Source organism: Sinohyriopsis cumingii, chromosome 17 (assembly GCF_028554795.1).
Source record: "Sinohyriopsis cumingii isolate HCF-2022 chromosome 17, ASM2855479v2, whole genome shotgun sequence".
NCBI classification, from domain to species: Eukaryota; Metazoa; Mollusca; class Bivalvia; order Unionida; family Unionidae; genus Sinohyriopsis; species Sinohyriopsis cumingii.
Window position 1 is genome coordinate 98,547,428 of NC_142977.1, and position 24,324 is coordinate 98,571,751.

Sequence of the window (24,324 nt, forward strand, 5' to 3'; positions counted from 1 at the left end):
TTTTTACCAACTTATGCAGCCATTGAAAGAAAAGTTAACATTTTTATTTTGTAAATTAAAACAATTTGCAAGTATGTATGTGAATTTCAGTAGTTACACTTGTTTCTGGAAGTTTCTTCTTATTAATGAGCTGTATCTGTGAAACCAAGCTTTTTATTTACCAAGTACTCATTTTGCTTGGTTGCCTTGCTATCTTTGGTCACATTTAAGGTCGTATAATTATGTTACTTGCATGAAAATATTTATAACAGTGTCTAGTTGATGAATTGAAATGAAACACGGCTATGACCATCAGCTCTAATGCAGATAGGATTTGTATGCATGCCTTTTAACTCTTCCTTTATTCCACCCCATTTCTTTGATTTGATATAACCAGCATGATAATGCTTTTAACAATACAACAAAGACATCTGCAAATCAGATATAAAAACAGGGTCGACACTTAATTAGGTTTCCATAGAAATGATTATGGACATTGCTGTGAAGGTAGATTAACATTTTTCCTGTTTGAGTACAAGTTGAATATTGCATTTATGATGATTTCAGTGAAAATGAATTAACAGATAGAACTTAAACTTGAATTTCAATTGACAAGACATATTTAATTGGTATTTATATCTTGAAATATTGCCACCAGTAACATATTTATTGATCAAACTTTCATTGAATTTTGTTATTTCATTGATCACACTTTCATTGAATTTTGTTATTTCAAGTGTACTGAGAATGTTATTTAGAAAGAAAATTTAGTATAAAATCTGACTTATTTTAAAAGTTGAGAATTTCATGATGTATATTTGAATGTCCAGGAACAAACCATGGTTTTCGATGATAAAATGAGCAATGTACAGAGGTTTTTGTTTACCAATTTTGATTGCAGTTTTCTTCACGGTCAGGAAATAGGGGCTAATTTTGGGGTTATTTCTAGTATAACAAAATGGGATCAGTGCCTGACCCCACATATAAGCAAGTTTGTAAGCTAGCTGGTCACGAGTTATTGAGGCATTGGTGTACATGGTTATATGTTTAATACAGATGTCACGAGAAAATAGAAACAGCTATCGGTGTATGTTTTTAAAACCAAAATGTGCTTTATTCTGTTAAGTAAGGGTCAAAAGTTATCCCATGAAAAAATAAAACTAAAAAAGACCTGGAATATTGTAAAACAATGTCATGAGAAGCCTGAGAACAACTTCATCCTTTGTGACTTGTGTTGGTGCCATTTTGTTATAACATGTCCTGTTCACTAGTACATCCATTCAGTAATGTGTGCTTTCCTGATATATGATTACAGTTACTGATTGAGAATTACATTTATTTGTCCTGAAAAATCATGCAAAGAATTCTTATAGACATTTATTTCTTTATTAGCATCCACTTCATTTTAAGTTTATCTGATGTTTTTCATTCACTAACTCTGTAATTACAGACCATAGAGTCATGTAGGTAAATCATTGTCATTTATAGTGTTCACTCGCATCCACTTATTAGTAATTTAGGTAACACTTGACTAATTTTACCTTGATTAGTTCTCTGTATATACTGGTATTAACAATGGGCAGAACAAAATGCACTCAGTGCAAGCAGTGACTCAGGATATATGTGAAATTTGGATGGAAGGTTGGTTTAATCCAGACAAACATAATTTTAGGCAAGTAAATGCATTATGAAAGTCTATCATCATGAGAGTCTCTGACCCCCCCCCCCCCTTCACGGACCAAAGTCAATACAGTCAGAGATCGTTTTCAGGTTACAATATCACATTTTGGACACACTTCAAGTATGGTTTGCATTCAGTTTTGGCAAGCTTCTATCTCAGCTATCACAGGAGGCATTTGTATAATCACACTCATTGCTACATGATGAACTATGTTCACAAGCTACATTGTTTTTAGTTGATATGATGCCTGACGGTAACTTGAGAAGACTCGGTCGTCCATGCATCAATTGAAGAAACTTTTTGCCAGAAGTTTGCTCACCTTCAGCTCCATCAGCAGAAGTGTATAAAGTCCCAGCATCACTTGGTCAAGAAAGTTCAGCAGATGTTCAAGCACTTATCACAGTCAGGTCTAGTGGCAGATATATTGCATTGTTTAGGGAGTGAGTTACAAGGTCCATGTGTCAACCGACCTTTCTTTTCTCAACTGTGACAGTCAACCAGTTTTAACAAAGCTTATTATAGGACATACATGCCTGTGTTTCATACAGAAATCCCAGCCATTAACAGAGATGTAGCAAGCCAGGAGATTTTAAGACCTTCAGTATATTAGATAGAACAGAAACACTTCACTGACACTCCACAGTCAGCCTGGAACGTTTTTGCAGTAGGCTTGATTCTAGACTTGATATCCATATTAGTCTTCCAGCAAGCAGAAAATAGTCTAGTTTAATTCACGGTTATGCCTGTTGGCCATGTTTAGGAATCAGTTTTGTGAATAGTGCATATGCTGAAAAGATCTATGCAACACACACTTGCTTATGTCATGATCGTGACAGTGACTCTACACCATGTGGAAAAAGATGTGGGGCTCTCTGTTTACACTTTCCTAACCAGAGCAGGGAGTAGAGAAACAGGAAGGATCTCCTTAGGGCTGTCATTGCGGGGAAACAGTTCTATAGGCCCAATATGGATTCAAAAGCAAGACAGTTTTCAAGGGCCACTAATTACAATGAGCCAAGAGGGGGGATTGTTTTCACCCCAGATTCTCTCTGCATCAGCTTTCTTTCCAGAAAGACATGGCAACATGCTCAAACTGCCCTTGTCACATATGGGGCAAATACTCAGTTACTTTGCTGTGGAATGGGAAAGACATTGACCCAATGATCCATGGATCATACAAGTTGTTTCAAAGGGCTCCAGATCACATTCAGCTTACTCCCCCCTTTGTTCAGGGCCCTGCTACAACAGGTAGCAAATAATTCTTTCTGGGCCAACATTCTACAGCAGGAACTATACAGTCTTAGAAAAGGGCAGTAGATATTGTATGAAACAAAGTTTCAAAATTATTCAAGGCTGTTCCTAGTGCCCAAGACCTACTGCTTTTCAGTATTGCAAAATAACTATAAATTATTATATAAGCTCAAAATTTTATCAACACAAACCAAATTATATCCAAATTAAACCCAACTTTTCTAACAACTATCAAAACTTCAAGTCACTTTTGAACCAAATCATGTCACATGACCAGAATGAACTAAATAATGTCACAGGTATATACATTGACTGCTTGGTCAGATGTTGTTGTTGTTGTTGTGGGGTTTCACGCCATTTTTCAGCACACGATAGGCTGTACATGGCGGCCAGTATTAATGGTGGAGGAAGAACCCAGGAAAACCCCAGAAAGAACCACTGACCCACAAGAACCTACTGGCAAGCTTTCTTACATACCCACATTGGCTGAATCCGAGATTCGAACTGCCGCAGACAGGTGAGATGGCAGTGATCCGTAACAAAGAGCGCTTTAGACCACTCGGCCACTTGGGGCCCTGCTTGGTCAGATGAAGAGCTTACAGATAACAATGCATTGAGCGCTTACAGATTTGGCAACACCCAGTGCATTGAGAAAGTCATCAACTGTGGAAAAGGAACAGAAAAATTATCCCCTACAAAAGCATTAAAGAGCACATCTTTGGTAAATACTGAATTTTCTATGCATTCTTTTAAAATTTTAAATAAGCAGTTAATTTTCCTTGCAGTGTTTTAATATAACCAATAAAAAATAATTTGAAGAAATATATAGAGAAAGCATAGTACAAACCCAAATTTCTTAGTCATTTGCTGTTGTGTTCAGCTCTGTGGCAGATTCTTCTGGGTGAATGCTCTCAGGCTCACTTCGTTAAGTTGTTGTTGTTGTAGGGTTTATTGGCATTTTTCAGCACAAGATGGCAGCCAGTATAACTGGTGGAGGAAGGACCCTGGAAAACCCCGGGAAGAACCACTGATCCACGAGAAGCTATTGGCAGGCTTTCTCACGTACCCATGTTAGCCAAGCCTGAGACTCAAACCCAAACAGACATTGGTGAGATGGCAGTGATCCAGAACAGTGGGTGCTTTAAACCACAGAGCCACTCAGTGCCCCCCCCCCCTTTGTTAAGTTAGTAAAATAGCAATTTTTTTTTTTAAAAGAAGTTCTATACAAGTTAAGATATTTTATTATTTTTCATATATGCTATAGACTGATTGTTTTCATTCCCAGGATGACATTGTTGGGAAAGGAATGCGATCAACCAGCAAAACACAGTGAGTATGTGAAAATAATAAAACATTGATTGATGTAAAAGTTATTTTGTTTACAGGGCTATAGCTCTGTTATGAATATATTAAAATGCTGATTAATGTAACATTCCTTTTATGTACTAGGTTGCAGCTTGTCTTGTGAATATACAAGCTCCAGCTCCTGTTCACAATCCCCAGATCAACATTTATGTCTTGCAGGCAGGGAACCCAAATTACAAACATCTGGAAAATTCCATTATTCAGACATTAAGTGAAAGCAATAATGGCTCATTTGTTAGCGTTCCAGCCTGGCAACCAGTAGGGCCAGAATCCTGCTTAGACAAAGCCAGGTTGGCCACGGGTGTGTTTGTGTCCCTGGCCATAGCTGTTTACTGCAGTCTACTTAACATGGTAGTCTTTAATGTGTTTATATGCCATTAGCCACCAAATAATCAAATTAATCTTGGTAAAGTTACAGATAATAAAAATTTGTGTACTTAAGCTTTAGCTTGAATTATATGCTCAAAGACGTTCAAGAATACAGAGCCTGATTTGATTTTTATATGCCTGTCTTAAGTCTGGATTACTAGAGTATAGCATTATCTGGCCAGTCAGCCAGTAATTAACATTTACTTTTCTGGTCCGTAAGTTTGTAATAGTTGGAGAGATTTTTGTACCCATGTATATGTCATGTATAGTGGGTGTGTCATTTACTGTAGAAATGCACCCTGCCTCAGGTACAAGGTCAAGGTAAGAGCAAATGTAACCCTCTGACTTGTATCCTTTTTTGGAGTAGACCTTTAAAAATTGAAGATATTTGAATGAAAATGATATATTTGTAATTAATAAATAAATAATTTCTGTGTTTTGCTCACCCAGTTTCCCCACAGATATTAAATAGTGACAGAACATTTTTCAAGAAAATGTCTTTGTTTAGTAATACTTGCATTAGATAATTCTTTGGCATGTCATGAAATGACTTTCATCACTGTCCTCATGCTTCAAAATAGTGTGTGGATATAATAATACTCTATCCATTTCTGTCTTTGTGATCATTACTTCCACATCAAAACTGCTGGGATGAAATTTCACTAACTTCTTAATTGTCTTATCCATATGGTATTCATATCCATGAGGTGTACAAGTTTCTACTTTGGCCCTTGGAGATTATGTGAGGAGGTCAAAGGCCATTGTACAAAAACATGAATTACAGCGACTTTTGAAAACTTGTACCAAACTTCATACATACAAGCATGCCAGGATTACACAACATATGGATTTTGGGTTGTTACCATTGGGTCATTGTCTGGAGTGAGGTGGGGATGATTTTCCAGGAGTCCTGTTTAACAAGTATGATGACTATTTTTATTATAAATCTTAGGATCTCTCCAGTGGCCTAGTGTTTAGAGCGTCCGCCTTGGATGTGGGGGGTTGTGGATCCAAACCCCCAGCCGAATGGTACAAAGACTTACAAAAATGGTACTAACAGTTACCTCACTTGGCACTCAGCATTAAGCAGTTAGTGTTGGGACTGGTTGGCCGGTGTCAGGGTAATGTGACTGGGTGGAACATCATGCTACATGTCAGTGTCATGATGCCCCAGTCCTAGACATCACTATAAACTGTCACACTGCAGACATCCTAGCAATTTGACTGAAAAATTGTTAAAGCTTTGTTAAAAATCCGAAACACACACACACACATTATAAATTTTAGTAGCATGTTACATTCTATCACTCCATTCAAGCTAGAAAATAATTTTTCTATGTTGCTGATGTTGTAAAATGTGTTGTAAACTGGTCATGAGTATCCTTGTACTTTAAGTCTAATCCTAACCTTGTAAATGCAGTAATGCACTTTGATGACTCTTAGATCTGATTGTACTTTTTATGCATAGAAGAAAGTGAATTATCAGAGGTCATTTGAAAATGTCAGTTTTGATGGAACTTGGTATTTAACTAAATGAAATAAAGCCAATCATATGTTATTTACAAGTATGTTTTTTGGACATTTACACTTACTTCTGGCATATTTTGTGCATTTCTAATTTTTATTTTAAATCCAATGAACATTACCATTAATACAATGCGTTTGTACCACCAAATTACAGCTACCTATTGCAAAGGAAGTCAACTCATCAGCTTTGGATTAAAAATGATTGTGTAATGTAAAATGTAACCTTGATGTAAAAAATCCATTATGGTCAAAGTCGGTTATCTTGATGACATCAGAGGTGTCAAACAATCGTTGACATAACCAGGTCCTGAGATATCAGGGTTTAGTTGATGAATCTATTGCATAGCAATGATTATGAATATGAAGCACAAAAATCAGGAGTTTTGTTTCTTAACGCAAATGGCATATTTAATGCACTATGAATTCAGTCATGCCAGGTTGCAGAAAAAAAGGTTGGAGGTCTTTAAAATGAGATTAAGTAACAAGTCACACATTTAATACAACACTGAAGTTACTGTAATTGTGTCAGTGGTTTTAAGTTTTTTTTATTTCCCTGTGAATAGCCTCATCCCTTTAGTAGCCTCAGCAATGCAATAGTTTTCTCATGCTGACCAAAATCTTGGCCAATTTAAGTACATGGACATGTAGGACTCTGCTTTTTAAAAAGTATTTTCATTTGTTAGTGTTGACTTTAACTAATAACGAAGTGTTACTGACCAAAAGTTTGCGTGAAAATCTATTACTTTTGTTGATCATCAGAGGTTTCTTTACACAAGTATGCTGGTTTTTACCAATAAATTTGCATCTGTACCGGAAAAAAGATGAGACTGTCGGAATTCATGTACCAACAAACTGTAAATGTGTTTAAAGTCTTAAAAGATAACTGTCTCAACATCAAATTCTGTAAGAAGCTGACTTATTCTATTCATACAGTTGTAGTCCCATATCCCTTCCACTTTTGATCAGTGACCATCGGCAGAAACACAGTGCCAGATGGAGAGTGGGTGTATCACCTTGATGGATTGCAAGGCTTTGATATTTGATTCAAGATTATACAAATGAAAGTACTCCTCTATCTGTTTTATAGATGTTAATCTTTTCAGTGACTTAAATTTTTGCTTTGTTCCATTTGCTTTGAAGAATCATTTGTCATGGCACAGTGATGGACAACTTCATTTTAAAAAAAGTACTGGGTGCTTTGGATTTTTTAAAATACTGTTTGTGCTTTTATGTACTCTTATTCAAAACAAATTAATAACCACGTCTTTGTGTGTGTGGGGTACCAGTTTAGTTTGGAATTTTGCCGTTTTCTATTTATAGATGATTGTAAGTCATGTGATTTAGCCTCACTGAAGTTGAAGGTTTTCACTCACACCAAGCATGGAAACACTTTAACTGTTTTCTTTATAAGTGAACTTTGAACCAAAGTTGTTAATTGTGCATGGATTAAGTTGTTAACTGACCATGACGATATTGGAACGGGATTACACTATAGTTTGTTCCACAAAGCATCATGAATTTTATCCTATCAGTAATTCTGTCAGTTTTCAGGTTAGCATCATTAAATGTAGCTAAAAGTACCTAATTTGTTTTAAATATATAGTGTAAAATGAATTAGGTATTGTTAGCTACATTTAATAATGCTGACCTGATAGTTTACTGAGTTACAGATAAGATCAAATTCGCAATACTATGTGGAAAGGTCTGTATTGTCTTGGTGTTGACATGTGATATTGTCCATTATGAACACAGTTCCTGTAAAGGTCCGAAACACATTCATTCAGTTTCCTTACACTTAAGTATTGTTTACAACATAATTTTCTCCACTCTATGCAAGTCGTAAACTATTCATTGATGAGATTGGTTGATTAGCATCTGTACTTAAATTTGGTCTTGTACCGACTTTTACCATCCTTGTGGTACAAGGTACCAGTAGTAGTGAAAACACCAGATCATTAGTTGTAAAATTTTTCCAAGATGGACAAAAGTTGTATTTCATCAAAAAAAGCAGGTCCACATGTTACTTCGGACTGAAACTTGTGCTGACATAACAGGTTATCAACTTAACAGGGGTTGAGATAAGTGGGGAAAAATTAGCATAACAAAGAAGGAATGTTTTTGGGATCGGACCAAAATGCTCAACATACATGGGTTCTCGAGATAAACAAGGTTGAGATAAGTGGGTTGACTGTACATTTCTAAAGTATTTTATTGAAAAGTATTTACTTGTTTAGAGAAAATTAAATCACTGCCTTTTGTTTTGTTGTGTGTTTGCAGATATGTTTATGATTGGTGGAAACTAGCAGAGAAATTACAGGTGAGATTTGAGAATTTTTGTTTTTCTTTATGTTTTAAAACTGTATTTGCCATTTTCAAGACATTCTTGACTTGTATAAACAAACAAGTAGTTCATGAAATCATAAAGTTCTAGTGTTTTCACCAATAAATCTCAATAAAACCTTTCTGATTATCACTTGTAATAGAAGAAAGTACCTTATAAGCCTATTTGCTGTTAAAGCTGATGCTGTTTTATATTTTAGCAATGAAACTGGTCTCTAATTACTTATAAATATTGTATCTTTATCTTCTTTTGGAATACTTGTGATAAAATTGGCTGGTAGTGCAATTCTGAGTTTTCTTATCATATCCAAAATTTAGAGATCTATATTAAAAAAATCCACCCAGATCTTTCCAAGAGAACTCATACAACTTGACCATGAATACATCTGAACCAGGATCGATTTCATTTTTCATGTTTCTCAGTGCTAAATCACAATGGGTGAAATGATACACCTCTGCCACATATCAATACAATTCATGATACACAGCCTATGATACGATACATTGTCGATACACATATCAGCTTGATGGAATTTTTATCTTTAGAAGGTCTCTTGGTAGTAGTGTGGTGCTGTTGTATACATGCTGACATATTTGTTGTATTTTTAATATGCAGATTACAGATAGACATAGACTCATCATCTGTTCATTCACGTCTTGACAAGATAAAATAATACTTCCAAACAGATTACCTGTTAGATGTCAGTGATTTTTATTAAATCTTTTATTCCATTACAGGCAGCTCAATTTAATCAGTTTCATGTCTTCAATATAAATTTGGAAGGTACTACAGTGTTCAAAACAGAAGAAATAGTGCAATTTCCTAGTGCAAGATTTTTTTTTTGATTCCTCAGCTTTCAACCTTTTCACATGGCCTTCATCAGAGGAATATCCGAATGTTGATCACATGACTAAATCCTTCTGTACAATGGTGGGAGTTCCAATCCAGAATCACAGAATAGCTTCCCTTATTTTTCTTCTTAGGGTATTCTCTCTACCGAGCACTCGGATGTTATTCCAAGAAAAGGTATGCGATGATACTTTGTAATGTTCACCATGGCTCTCAGGTTTCTCTGTTAGCATATAAGATCCAGTCCAGACATTATTCCTCTGATGATGACCTTGTTAAGGATGAAAGCTTAGGAGTCAAAAACTTACTTTGCTAAAGAAAATTATCTGTTTTTAGTTTCATAAAGTGACTGCAGAAGGCCGGAGCAGGTAACAATATTCAGCAAGAACAAATCTGAGTATGGGAGTGGGAGTGACTAACAACCAAATTCTTCTTGTTTTGTATCTATTTCTATTGAATTTCGATAACAGTACTTCTTGTGTGCCATGCAGTGAATAAGCTACAGTTCTGAATGGTGGTTGTTTTACTCAGGATTTGAACAATAACAACAATTCAAAACTGAACATGACATATTTTGCTGCACACCAAAAGTGTAACCCTCATACTCAGTTCAAATCGACAAGATGTGAAGCAACAGAGAAACTTCACGTAAGATTGGTTATTAAATGATTAGTGAAGTACTTTAATCATACATGCGTAACAAAACGTAGAATGTCTTCTTTACGTTGAGATGTGTTATCAGTGGTTGAGCATAATGATGGAATAAGATAATAACCATGGAAATGGCAAAGTGAGGGAGGTGCTAGATTTCAATCCACTTGAGTTAGTCACCTTATATTTGCTAATTTGTAGAAGATGAGTCAGCAATTTGTCTTTGTTACTGACATAAATAAATGCATATGCATGTTTAGGCTGTCTCAGATGAGTTTTCAGTTTAAATAATAAAAGGCAAATGGCTAATAATTGTTCATTACTTCTGAAGATGAAAGTAACTTATATAGGATAAGTATTCTTTTGTATCAATTCTTCACCTCTAGTATTGATATGAGTATTGATATGGAACAAATATTGATACATCAATATATTGAGTAATTGTTTTGACCTCTGTAAAACACTCAGAAAATACAATTTTTTCTCAGCAGCTGTAAGTTTTTATCATGCACGAAGAAGCTTTAATTTGTCGATTACATTAGTTTTGCCTTTATGCAGTTTACAGATTGTTCTACAACATTTTACATCAGTGTAATTTATTTATGTTACATCACATTATATCTGTTGGTGTCTTGCATGCTGCACATAGTTTTATAGAATGTTATTTTGCATATCAATCATCATTAAATTCATTGAGAGGTTCAAATAAACAAAACTTTTATGATATTTTCACATACTCTTAGTATGTATATATGACTGAAAGAAAAGAAATGGTTGTTGCACAGTAATATTTTACATCACAGACCTGGATCAAACATTGTGGATAATTTGAATAAAGAAGCAGGTCAGGTTAGAAATATACAGGGTTCCCACGCTACCGGGAAATTGGGAAAAAGTCGGGAGAAATTATAATTTTTTTCCCAACCGTGAAATGTCCTTGAATTTTGCAAATATTGACAAAAGTCGGAAACACTCCAGGAATTTTCCTCCACAATGTGACGCTCGAAACAATTACATAATCGAGTTGTAACTGAACTGATCGTGAGTTAAATTTATCGAGTTCTAACCAGAATATTAGGAGGTTGCAGTATGGATCATTTGGGTGCTTGCCATAAATATATTTGTTGAGACAATCCAAACGCTCAGTGGGTTAGATTCATCTGGTAGACCTTTTTGTTTGACAGACAGCTAGATATCCATATTGTTTTTAATGGAAGTTATGAAAACCAGTCTAGCATCACAAGAGGCCAACATGGTGGCGTTAAAGTATAGCCACTTAGCGGATGGGCTGGCAAACTTAAATGTTGTTAAATCGAGTTATACCTGCATGAAATCGATATGAAAATTATTTATTTTCTCAGAAATTGTGAGAGTATTAAATCGTTATGTCTTTAATCTGCGGGGCCCCCGAGTGGCTGAGTGGTCTAAAGCGCTCTCCGTTATGGATCACTGCCATCTCACCTCTGTTTGCGTGGATTCGAGTCTAGGATTCAGCTAACATGGGTATGTGAGAAAGCTTGCCAGTAGCTTCTTGTGGGTCAGTGGTTCTTCTCTAAGTTTTCCTGGGTTCTTCCTCCACCAGTAATACTGACTGCCATGCATAGCCTATTGTGTGCTGAAATATGGCATTAAACCCCACAACAACAACAACAACAACAACAACTTTAATCTGCTTAAAGATGATGAAACTAATGCGTTGATGAAATATGAGCTGGTACTAGTGAATTCGATAGCATGTCTCACGAGCACACAGAATCTCACAGCCGTCATTTTCAAATATTATAGAAAAAATATTAAATGAAAGTCGTATACTTGTGTTAATAAAAATACAAAAATGAAAGAGCACAAAATTCTCTATATTTATTTCGAGACCAACTTCGGAGTTTTGTTGTATCATGTGACTACCACGTTGACATGTGCTCTCTCACGTAGGGAGCATATGAAGCAGGGAACCAGACTACTCTGCTTGATGAATCAGACTGGCCAAGTTTCTTGTAGTTGTTCTCGAAATAAAAATATTGAGAATTATATGTTCTTTCTGGTTTTTACAAAAGGTATCAGACTTTCATTTAATATATTAAAATTTTGTACAACATTAAAAAGGAGTTTGTTGTTGATATCACGTGACTATTGGACTTTTGATGTCATTGTTTGAGATTTGTGAAGTAATGTAACTATTAACGCAAATGGCAAGTACCGGGTCAGGTTTCATCTATGCTGAATTTCGTCTAGTCTGTCAGTGGATTAAAGACATAACAATTATAATATTTGCCATTTTTTGAGAAAATAAATAATTTGCCTATCGATTTCATGCAGGTATAAGTCGATATGACCTAGTTTAAATTTGCTAGGCCTGCTGGTAAGTTATCTTACAGTGGCAGCAGATTCCAAATTTATTTTATGTGTAATTGCTCTGAACCCACACTCCATCCAAAATGTCCAAATGTGAAAAATGGGGTTGGAATATTTGGTGGAAACCCGGATTTGAAAAATTTTAATCTCTGAGCTGAACTGTGGTGTGAAACTGTTACACATTGACATGTAGCTTGAAGCATTGGTTTCAGATCTTAAATGGAACGCAGGAGAAATGGGAAATTGTGGTCCCTTTTATTATATATTAAGAAATGATAAGAGCCCATGTATCAATACAGGTTTGGGGACTGGTTTATTGAACTACAAGAATACAAATTGACTTTACAGAAAATTCAGTCCTTGTTTATACAACAATATATAATTTTGAAGGTCTTTTGTCAAAATTTAAATCAACCCTTTTGTAAATGTCTTTAAATGATGAAATTTTTAACCAAATCGTCTTAAGGAGTTTAGGTTGGTTGTAAAATCTTGTTTGAAATTTTATTGGCACTCATAATTTCAGGGCTAAACTTTATTTGTAACAAGATATGATTCTAAAACTTTGCATTTATTGGGGATTTTCTTACTGTGATAGGAAATGTTTACATTATATAACATGCACACATATTGCTCTAGAATTCTTTGGAATTAAAGGTTTGAAAGGAAACAAAATAATTTATGCTCATTATATTGTTTCCATGTATATCAACATAATGCAGGTCAGCAGTGTGAAGTTAGAATTTGTATTCTGTTTATTGAAATGGCTTTAAATGCCACTTTATGGGAATATAGCCAAATTTGTTTCATGTGACTCATTTTCTGACATATTTGTGTTGGAGAGTCTTGAAAGAGAAACATCTTCAGATGTGGAAAATGCATGTTTTATAATCCAAAATGTTCTTTAATTCCATTCATTAATGGTCATATGTTAACCCTGAGAAAAAAAAATTTCATCCTGGAAAAAACCTGGAAAAGACCTGGAAATTTATATTTAGAAAAGCGTGGGAACCATGAATATAAAGGTCTAGGGTAAAGATCACTGTGACTGAAAAAATTAGAATGGTTTCTGTACACAATTTTCAATTCTAATCCATATTCCTTTGCCACTGTTTGTGGATGATTATGCGTAGAAGAGGAAAGAATTCTTCAATTTTGAGTAAAAAGATTAAAATATAACTGAAGGAAGAAAAAGCTTTATTGCATAATAGTTTTTGTTCTAGACCATGTGTCTTGCCTGAAGTTGTGGAGAGTTTGAACACTGTGAACATCTTGTATGGAAGAGGCCTATTGATTTTGTGGTCAAAAAGTCAGAGAATAAGGTCATTTTGGCTTTAAAAAAAAAGGTTTTGCTGATTGACCTCTGTTTTAGAATAAGTTCCTTGGCCAAACTTTAGAGGTAATGGTGATGGTAAGTCTAATAGAAAATAATTCCTCTGCATGTAAAGATTGACCAAAGATGCAGGTCTGTTTGTCCTTCACTAGTTTCTAGATAGAAGACCATTAAACACATGGTGGGTGCCTAATGTGCCACTCATGGTACTCTTTTTATAAATTGTTTCTCAGGTTATAGTTAAAAGAATGATCAGATTTTGTTTGAACCACCTGTTTTTCAAATATTTATTCAAATTCATAAAGCATGGTGCAGTGCAGTATGTCCGTTAAGGGGAATCAACAGATAGCTCTTAGTTCCTTTGGAACTTGTACAGCTTATGTGCACATATTACCAGCTCCGACTTAAGATTTTCTTCTTCCACAGGTTAATTAGATGCAGATATTTGTAAGTATAGAAGGAAACATTATCAGTCAAACAATGTTTTATCCCCTGCAGGAATACAAAAGGAAGTTCCTGTCTTTGTGGAGATTACATGAGCTGGATGCTTTGATATGTCCTGGTTTCGCTTTCCCTGCTGTACCCAATGGAGCAGTGTTTGATGTTTTAGGTACCTTGTTAGCTCATCAGGGCATAAGGCCATAGCATTGTTAGTCTTTCATTTGTAGGTACATTGTTAGCTCATCTGGGCATAAGGCCATATTATGATTAGTCCTTCATGTTTTAAGTACATTGTTAGCTCCATCGTGCATAAGGTCACTGTATGGTTAGTCTTTCATGTTTTAGGCACCATGTTAGCTCATCAGGGCATACTTAATAAATCCATTGTATGGTTTGTCATTAATGTTATGGAACCTTGAACTTATCAGAGCATACTTAATAAGATTGTTGTATGGTTAGTCTTTCATATTTTAGGTACCATGTTGGCTCATCAGGGCATAAGGCCATAGTATAGGTAGTCTTTGATGTTTTAGGTACCATGTTAGCTCATCAGGGCATAAGGCCATATTATAGGTAGTCTTTTATGTTTTAGGTACCATGTTAGCTCATCAGGGCATAAGGCCATAGTATAGGTAGTCTTTGATGTTTTAGGTACCATGTTAGCTCATCAGGGCATAAGGCCATATTATAGGTAGTCTTTTATGTTTTAGGTATCTTGTTGGCCCATCAGGGCACAAGGCCAGGTCAGCTTCTAAGTATGGTTCTGCATCCATGGTGCATCTTTTGTTGTGCATCATCCATCATCTGTCAACTATTGCTTGTTCCAAAATTTCCTTAAAATCAACTGACCAATCTCGACCAAACATGGCAGAGATCTGTCTGGCACGAACAGTGCACCATTAGCTATAATGACCATTAAAAACAGAACAATCTTTCAATGCCTTTATCTCAAGAACCACTGAATAGAATAAAGTGAAATTTTAACAGAATGCCAACTTTGCATGACAATTTTTCAAGTTTGCAGAAATGATGCTTATCCACATAACCTATAACCATTTTTACTAAAAAATAGAAAGACCTTTAAGCATCTTTCAAAAACTGCCGAACATATATTGCCCAAATTTGACCTGGGGTATCTTGTCAGAATTTTTTCAAAGTCCTTTTTCAGTTTTACACAAATCATTCTAATCTGCCTTCAGATATGGTCACCATTACGAAGGATAAAAACTAAAATGACTTTCTTTCAAGGATCAGGGAACAGAATTAGAAGGAAAATATTCTCACATAGACCGATAGAAGCCTTTGTAAATTAAAAAAGTAATACTGATCCACCTTAGAATTTGACCACTATGCTAAAATCCCCCCCACCACCAAATCTTTAATGACTTCTCAAAACTCATTCTAAAGAATTTAAAATTTTATCTAGCATGAAAGCCTTGTACAAATGATGCCAATCTGCTATTATAAACTAAAATAAAGAAACCTTAAAGCAGCATATTGAAAACTGCTAAAGACATTGAACAAATTTGGCAATATTCTGTCATGAAGCCTTTCACTTTTATAAACATGATATTTATCCACCATTAAGTTTGGCTGCATTACTAATTTTTGTTACTTTTTCTCAAGGACTGATCAGCAGGGTTTGAGCAATTTGACAGAGAGCATCATTTTACAAAGGCCTTTCAGTTTGATACAAGCTTGATAGGCCTTTCAGTTTGATACAAATGATGCTGATCCTCTGCTGAATAAGGTCCTTCTTCCTAAAATTAGAAGAAACATCTAAATGACTTTTCAAAAACTGGTAAAGATAAATTAATCAAATTTGTTTGACAGTGTCCTGCCGTAAGGCCTTTCGGGTTTGCACCAAAAAATACTGATCTGCCATCCAATAAGGCTGCCATTGCTAAAAACTACGTATTTTAAGCTTGAATTGTCAGAAAGCATCTGATTTTATTTCCAACTGTCCTTGCATTTGGCTTTAAGATTGGTGAGCTATATTGGGCACACTTAGGTGTCTTCTCTTCTTTCTGTCTGTTTTACTTTATTTTGTTTATTTATGTTGTGTGAGAGATTATGTAATATTGTCATCATATGGACATTAATATATATTGTACACTGTTAATATGAGAGATGAATTTCATACAAGTGTTTACACTAGGATGAGTCAGAATTTGCAGACGAAATTTTTAGAGACAAGTTCAGCCATATGGAGGTTGTGAGAGTTGTTTTCTTTTATCTTTTCTTGTCTTAGCAGTGTGACAGAAAATTTTATAGATTTGCAGTCAATTTATTTTCTGGGTCTGACTGTCTTGGATACGTTTATTCAGGCGGTTTTTCACCTGTTTGTACATATTTGTACAGAATGATTAGATATTTGTACAAAATGATTAGATGTTTGTACAGAATGATTAGATGTTTGTACAAAATGATTAGATGTTTGTACAGAATAATTAGATGTTTGTACAAAATGATTAGATGTTTGTACAAAATGATTAGATGACTCGTACATTTGAAAATAAAATTCAAGCAATGGTGGAATACATTTACTACAATTTATTCCTATTTGAAGAACAAAATATGCAAACCATTAATTTAGATAGAATCTGAATTGGAAAACATGTATTGCAGCTTAACATTATGTGCTAGGATATTTTAAAAAACTTGAGCATAACACAGTATTATATTTGCATATCCCCCAAAATAAACATTCCACTTCATTTGCAAGTTGTCATATATATATATATATATATATATATATATATATATATATATATATATATATATCTGGTCTTACATAAAATAATTGAGTAATAATTGAGTAGTTATCAATGAGTATCTTCTTGTCACCACTCTGCCTACCATACAGTATTTTCTGATTACCACTAGGTGGAGTGACCTACACTGCCTTGTACAACCTTCTAGATTATCCTGCTGGAACTGTGCCTGTCACCAAGGTTACAAGGGAGGATGAGGCAAAAATGAAGCATTATTCAACCAAGACAAGATATGAGAGGTTCATTAAGAAGGTAAAATATCACACCAATTTATGTTTTCTTTCACTTTCATTAATAAAATACTGATTTGTTAAAAAAATTTCTTTAATGTCATTCATCTCAAGTGATCACGTGGTTTCTTGATCTGTAATACTTGTTGAATTTTGAAATATATGGCCATTTTTGCACATATAGCAGCATTCATGCATTATTTGGAAACTGGGGGAAAAGTTGGGAGAAAGAATAGGTTTGTTCACTCATTGGGAAAAGTCTATTTATTGTGTAAACATCTATCAAAGTTGGAGAAAAAAACGGGCATTTTCTCACTGCCAGTTGCTTGTACAATAAACAAGTGCAATTAGGTCTAATTTACCTGATTGCAAGTTAAATTTATAGCATTCTTATCAGAATTATCAGAGGTTTAAGAACTCTTAAGTCAGGGGTGCAGAATTCATTTGTCCATTTTTGTCAGAGTTGGATATTTATTCTTATGAACAAGAAACTTTTACTAGGTTACTTGTCTGCGGACAAGAAAATTGTGGCGTGTAACTTAAAAAGGGTAGTAGTTACCATTCGTCTGAGCAAAGTACCATTTGTACTTGCCAGCATGTACCATCTGGGTGCATTGTATATTTACGTAGTATATGCAGAATTTTATCTATTAGTACTGAGACCATTCACATCTTCTGTGTATACAATCAATCAAAGCAGACGTTACTGGTATAGGTTAATATATCTTTTGATGGTTACGTCAGAATGAATGCTATTGGCTGGAGGATAGAGATTCCATAAGGAATCTGTTGTTATGAACCAGTTGCTGGACTCCTGAATCCATTATATGTGACTAAGATGAATTTTCCTGGGAATTTATCAGGATGGATCATTTTATCATAAATCTAGAGCCAAATGGTAACATTTTGAATGAAAAGTGGGCTAAAACTGAAACTTGACCATGTCAGGGATTATGAATAAAAACACGAGTTCAAAGAATATTGGATGCAAGAATTTACTTGGGTCAAGGCCAAAGAAGATCAGATAATTGCATCTTGTAATGCAAAAGTCATACAGATCATCACAATTAGGAAAACCACATTATTAACAAACCAAAAATGTCCAAAGCACAATATATGTCAGTTAGAATTTGATAATGTTTAGGCCAGATCAGACAAAATAAATGTTGTGGGTGATGTGGACTGAGTGAACAATAAATACAGTGTGAGTCACACCAAACATTACAAGAAGCTTTTCAACATGTCATACGTCATAGCAAAGCAGATAAATCTTTTTTCAGACTTTGAATTTCTTTGTGAAGTTGAAATTAAAATTGAAATTGAACTTGGAACTGATCACATCAACAGAGTTTCATGAATAGATTTCATCAACATCACATCTGACATACTACTGAAAAATGTCAAGGATAAAATATCAAGAGCTAAATTCATCCATCCTTTCAGATGCTAGTACTGATTTAGCAGTTGTAGACCAAGAATGCATTCTTGATTGATCTGTAGACATTGAGCACATGTCCAAAAATAAAAGAAGTTGAAATATCCAGTACATAATTTACATGCCAGAGACCCATACTGCATGCATTTAAGTGGTGCAGTTTAATAAAACGTAAACATTATAACAATCCTATATTCCACAAGGCTTTTTAACTATGAAAATACAGACAAGTGGGTCTTTTATGTGGACAAGGAAACTTTTAATTGTCTGTGGACAACTTGATTTTGACAAAATTTCTGCACCCCTGGTCATGAGCCAGTTGAGGTAGAATTGCTTTAAGTATATTTAAGTACTTACCTTAAACATATTTGTTTAGTGAATCCAAATGCTCCTGTGATTAGATTGGTAAATTAGATTGGGGGCTGCTTGTTTGGGAACTAGTATGGTTGGGATATATAGAATCCTAAACGAATACCACATTAATTTGATTCTGGCACAATTCAGACTGTGCCAGGCAGGAGGGTGATGTTTAAGAGAATGAATGTGATGTTAGCATACAAAATTCATGTGAACCTACTGACTGATAGGGTTTTACCTCCTGGCATCAGATGTGTGTTTCGTCCCTCCTGTCATGCACTGAAATCTTTGTGTATGCATTATTTTTATTGAAAATTTTCATCTGTCCCATTTTATTCACACCTTGCTTTACTAAAGAGCTAAAATGGCATAAGTCTCGTAAGTGGTAGTAGCAAATGAAATGTGTATCTTTGATTTGCTACAGTTTTCCCACAACAGCATATTTATGTGTTCCACATTTGCACTTTGGTAGATCCACTTGCTTAAAGTTTATCAGTTTGGAGGAAGCATTCTCATTGTTTTGTTGGTACAGATGTCGGTTTGTAATGAGCATACAATGTGTCTATGTGATTGTTACAAAACTGGCATATCACTAACATTTCCAGGAAAGGTATACTTGAACGTGGAGAATTGATTAATGCATGGTCTGGGAATCTGTCACATGTTTCCATGAATAATCCATACACACCTTATTGCTTTGCTTTGCAAGTCATTGTTAGGTGGTAACACTGAATTTTATCCCTTTGAAGTGACCGCTGTCATGCATGACTAAGAAATTCATTGCAGAGGAGCTCAAAATGTGATGCATCTCCAAGTTATTAGCAGCAGTGATAAATTCACTATGATCTCTGTTGAGAAAGAGGAGATGGGGACTTGTTGAAGTAGGTATGAAGATGGTCAAGGATGCTCTTCATGTGGCCAGTCTCTGGTACTGTCATGGTAGCACCTACACACAAATGAAAGTCTGTGGCCAAAATGCACTTAAATCCAAATAAGCAAATTTTTAAAAGAAATATTGACATATCTTCCTTTTTTCCAAGTATCATGGTCACACCATCAGATCACATGCCATAGATCTTTGTTAAATCTAATCCATTAGATTGCAGATATGCAGGGGATTTTGCTGTAATGGTAAGAGCATGGTAAATTTATCAGTTTTGTCTACCAAATATACAGTCCCTTCAGTTTGATATGAAAGGTATACAATTGTGTGCCTCTTTGTTGCAAGGTAGTTGATTTGTCAACAGTTATTCCCATAGCATGACTTGCTCTCACCTCTTCAAGAACAGATTCCTCCAGTATTGAAGACATGATGCTGATGAATTCAGAGCAGGTATTATTCTCTAAATAGAACTTTGTGGTGATGACAGTACCATTTGACTGCAAAAGCACATTGATTGATTGGAATTCTTCGATAGAAATGTTCTTTACAATACAGTATGCAGTTCTGAATAAGGTACACATTGTTTCATCAGCTTTCTCTTATGCTTTATCTAACAATGTCACTAACTTATTATCAGCTGTGGTTTTTTTAGCTTTCACTGATTTTACATTGCTATTACATGCAGTGTGCTCCGCTAATGCTAGTTTCCTAACATTTGTAGCTCTGTGTCATATGAAGTTTTTGCTTTAGATGATGTTTTTGGCCCAGTTCGCAAAACAGCACTGGTGTCATACCTCCATTAAGGGAATAGCTCTGTCGATTCTCAGTTGAAAGCTCTAGCTGTCTTGGATGGTTTGTAGTTTTCAGCTGTATTATGCTTACACTTTGACATGGTCAGCATCGATCTTTCTAAGAGAAAAACTTAGACTGATATTTATTGTTCCCACTTCTATGTTTGTGTAAGCCTGCTGATTAAGAAAAGAAAATCAAATAAAAAAGATATCTTATTGGGAAGCCAATCTCTGAAATCTGATTCACTAAGCAATTAAGTTGCCATTCGCTAACCTCATTTTACCAGCTCAACTGTGAGCAGTATAGCACATGAGCAGTAACAAGCTTAATCAGTGACAACTATTTTGATTGTTCAGGGAAACTTTTTAAGCAAGACCTAATCAACTTTGAATTAAGCTTAGACAGTAGCACCATGATTGATTGTCTGACAAACAAACTATGTAAACAGTACCTAGTCTTTTGATTGATGCTTAGTTGGTGATACCTGTGTTGATAATCTGACAAATAAATGATTATGTAAACTTGGAATAGTAACTGCTGAATATTACTTCATTAAGGTGTTTATTTGACAGTTTAATGGATAAATAAAGACAACTTGATATAATGATATTTGGGATAATCTATGACTGACATTTGGTTGCTCGAATACCTGCCAGTCAAAACATTTTAAACTGGCAGCCATGTCAGGCAAATACATGGGTTAAAGAAGCTTGATATTGGCAATGTCTGCTTCTGCTGTTATAAATAATGGTAGACTGTATTACCTGTGACTGTTGACATAGATGGACAGCTTCACTGGTTTCCTTTGGAAAATCATTTCCAGTGGATCAGGCAACTGAACAGATATGCAGATCACCCCGGATGTGAAGGCAGATGGCAAGAACTGTATGGACAGCAGATGGCTTCACAGCCTGAGTACAGTAGGAACTGAAGGCCATCCATTGCATCAGGAATCTTCTCAAGACGTCTTGACATTATCGAGCCACTGGATTCAGACAAGCCTGGACAAGAGGTTAATGGTGAATCTGTAACTTTCCCTCACATAATTTCAACTTCCATGCAAGTCATGACATTTCCCTCCCTCTCGATATACTTTCAACTCCTGTGGTGATGGGAGAGTGGCAAGGCAGCAAGTGTAGATGCACTGAGAGCAATAGCTGAGGGCACAGGGTCACTTTTTTAATGGACCAAAGCAGCAGTGGAATTTCCAAGTCCACAAGGTGACTGAGCAGCCCTTTATAGGATCACATTGCTCACTTCCATATCATCAGGAAGGGGGTAGAAAAGGTACCTTAAATGTTGACTGCTTCACCATAATCCTGATCAATATACCATGACTGGGAATCCCACCTTAGAGGTCGAATATCTAACAAGAAGATAAAGGTGAAGCAATGCACCATCAGTGTCTGAAATGTGTGTATACTAATGGACAGTACATCAGCAAATAAACCAGAGAGAACTGGTCAGAGTCAACATCCAGATAGCTGATGAAAGACACTTTTCTGAAGTAGTAACTGGCTAGCCTTCTTTTGGAGCAGCTAAAATAAAGAAAAGCAGTGTGAAGCTTGTGTTTGATTTGCCACCAGATCACAGTTAGCCAACTTAAAAACCATCCAAAGGGTGTGAATAACAGACTAATCCAAATGAGACTCCCACTGTCTGGGAAAAAGACATGCAGCTATCATCAGCACCTGAGTATCCACTATGACCATCACAGATGCAGTCAAGGACAATTTTTTTATGAAGACCTGGATTCTGTTATCAAAGGAGTACTGAAAGGTAGACAAGACCATCTTCCTTGGTGACTTCAGTGCTTAACTTGGCACAAAGCACTTGATATGACCAGGTTTTATTGGCAAAATGGCTTTGCAAATGAAACAACGCACTCTCATTCTGTGGAAATGCACTGACCATGGCCCCCTGATCAACAATACAGTATTCTGCCTGCCAAACTGGAGCAAGACGTCTAGGATGCACCTGTGCTCCAAGTACTGTCATCTAACTGATTATGTCATTGTCAGGAGTAGAGACAGGGAGGATGCCTGATTGATGTGGCTTCAAAGAAACTGGTCTGTACAGCTTATCAGCTTCATGAGAAATGGCTGGAGCCAAATTCCAACCTGTATACAACATTGATTGTTCAAAAGCCTTTGACACAGTCAGTCAACGGAGCGTTGGGAAGGTCAGGGCAAAATTTGATTGCCCGCAGAAATTCATTGTGATGGTTTGGCAGTTTCATGAAGGCATGCTTATTTGTGTCATGGATGATGGCAAGTAATCTGAACACTTCCCAGTCACCAAAGGAATTAAGTCTGTGTGTTGGTTCAAACACTAAGTACTGTGAGTTTCTCTTCCATGCATACTGTTACATTCCTTGACAATGACACTGTGATCTCTATCAGATATGGACTGATGGCAAGAATTTCATCCTGAGCAGACTTAAGGCAAAATTACAGGAAGTGATGGTTTGTGATCTCCTATTTGTTGATGGCTGTTGCCTGGATGCCAGTTTGAGTATTGACCATATCTTTTAATCTTATATCAGTTTTGGTCTCACAGTCAGTATAAAGAAAACAGGATATGCAACACCCTGCACCAGGAAAGCCTTTCATAGAATCTGCCATCAAAAACGATGGCCAAACCCTCCTGGCAGTGGACAAGTCCACATATCTCAGCAGCAGAATGCCACATGCGGTTCACATTGATGATGAAACCAATGCCAGAATTGCTAAAACAAGTGTGCCCTTCGGCAGACTTCATGCAAATGTGTGGAAGTGCAGAGGCATCAGTCTGCAAGCAAAACTGAGAATCTATAAAGTCATTGTGTTGCCACCTTACTGTATGCATGTGAAACCTGGACAGTGCACAGATGCAGTGCCAAAAAACTGAACCATTTTCACAGGGGCTTCCTGAGGAAACTGATCAGGATAAGATGACAGGGCAGGGTCCCAGACATTGAGGTTCTCACACTGGCAGGCATTTCACACATTCACACTCTGCTGATGAAATCACAAATGAGATGGACAGGTCACATAACCAGGATGTAAGAAGAGGAACTATTGAAGATGAAGGAGGGAATGTGATCTCAGGGTGATCAGAAGAATTGCTTCATGAATTCTCTAAAGTCGTCCATGAAAAATGACAACATTGACCCTGAGTGCAGGATTGCTCCACCTGGCACAGTCTCATCCATTCTAGTGCTACAGACTTTGAACGTAGGAGAATTGCAGAGAAAGTGCAAAAGCAAGAGCAGCATAAATCTCAGTACTGAAACACATCACGTAAACCCAATTGGTATCTCTGATCATGTTTGCCAAAGACAGTTCAGAGCACAAAATGGCCTGATCAGCCGCCTCATGTATTCACAGAAAGTAAACCAGTTTGTGATGTCATGGTCATCTTGGAAGTAATGTTACTTGAGAGTGATATTGCACCCAGGAATTCATGTGGAGATTTGCATACCTGGTGATTTTTGATATATCAGAATATGTTAAGGATCTTGTGCTAAAAAGTGACAAATTTTTGGTGCAGTTTGATAAATCATTAAATCTAAAATCACTTTACAATTGGAGTACAGTGCCATTATTCACTTTACAATTACATGTGGAACTGACACTGCCATTATTCTATACATATTGATATTTATATTTCAACACTTAAACTTTTCACATTTTATTCTTGATTTGGAAGGTGGGCTGACAAAATTATAGCAAAAAC

At 35.9% G+C, this 24,324-nt stretch overlaps 1 protein-coding gene across 3 annotated transcripts in view; it reads left to right on the forward strand.

Moving 5' to 3' along the window:
• Positions 1 to 24,324, forward strand: part of LOC149779516 (fatty-acid amide hydrolase 1-like) — a 99,437-nt gene that overhangs the window by 61,731 nt on the left and 13,382 nt on the right. For 2 of the 3 annotated variants that reach the window (XM_089940228.1, XM_089940227.1), the window contains exons 14-17: positions 4,197 to 4,240; positions 8,450 to 8,489; positions 14,194 to 14,305; positions 17,023 to 17,162. In XM_089940228.1, coding sequence (XP_089796354.1) covers positions 4,197 to 4,240; positions 8,450 to 8,489; positions 14,194 to 14,305; positions 17,023 to 17,162 — 336 coding nt within the window. Of the gene's footprint in view, positions 1 to 4,196; positions 4,241 to 8,449; positions 8,490 to 9,698; positions 9,759 to 14,193; positions 14,306 to 17,022; positions 17,163 to 24,324 lie in introns of those variants that run through there. The other variant, XM_089940229.1, reaches the window with a different exon arrangement.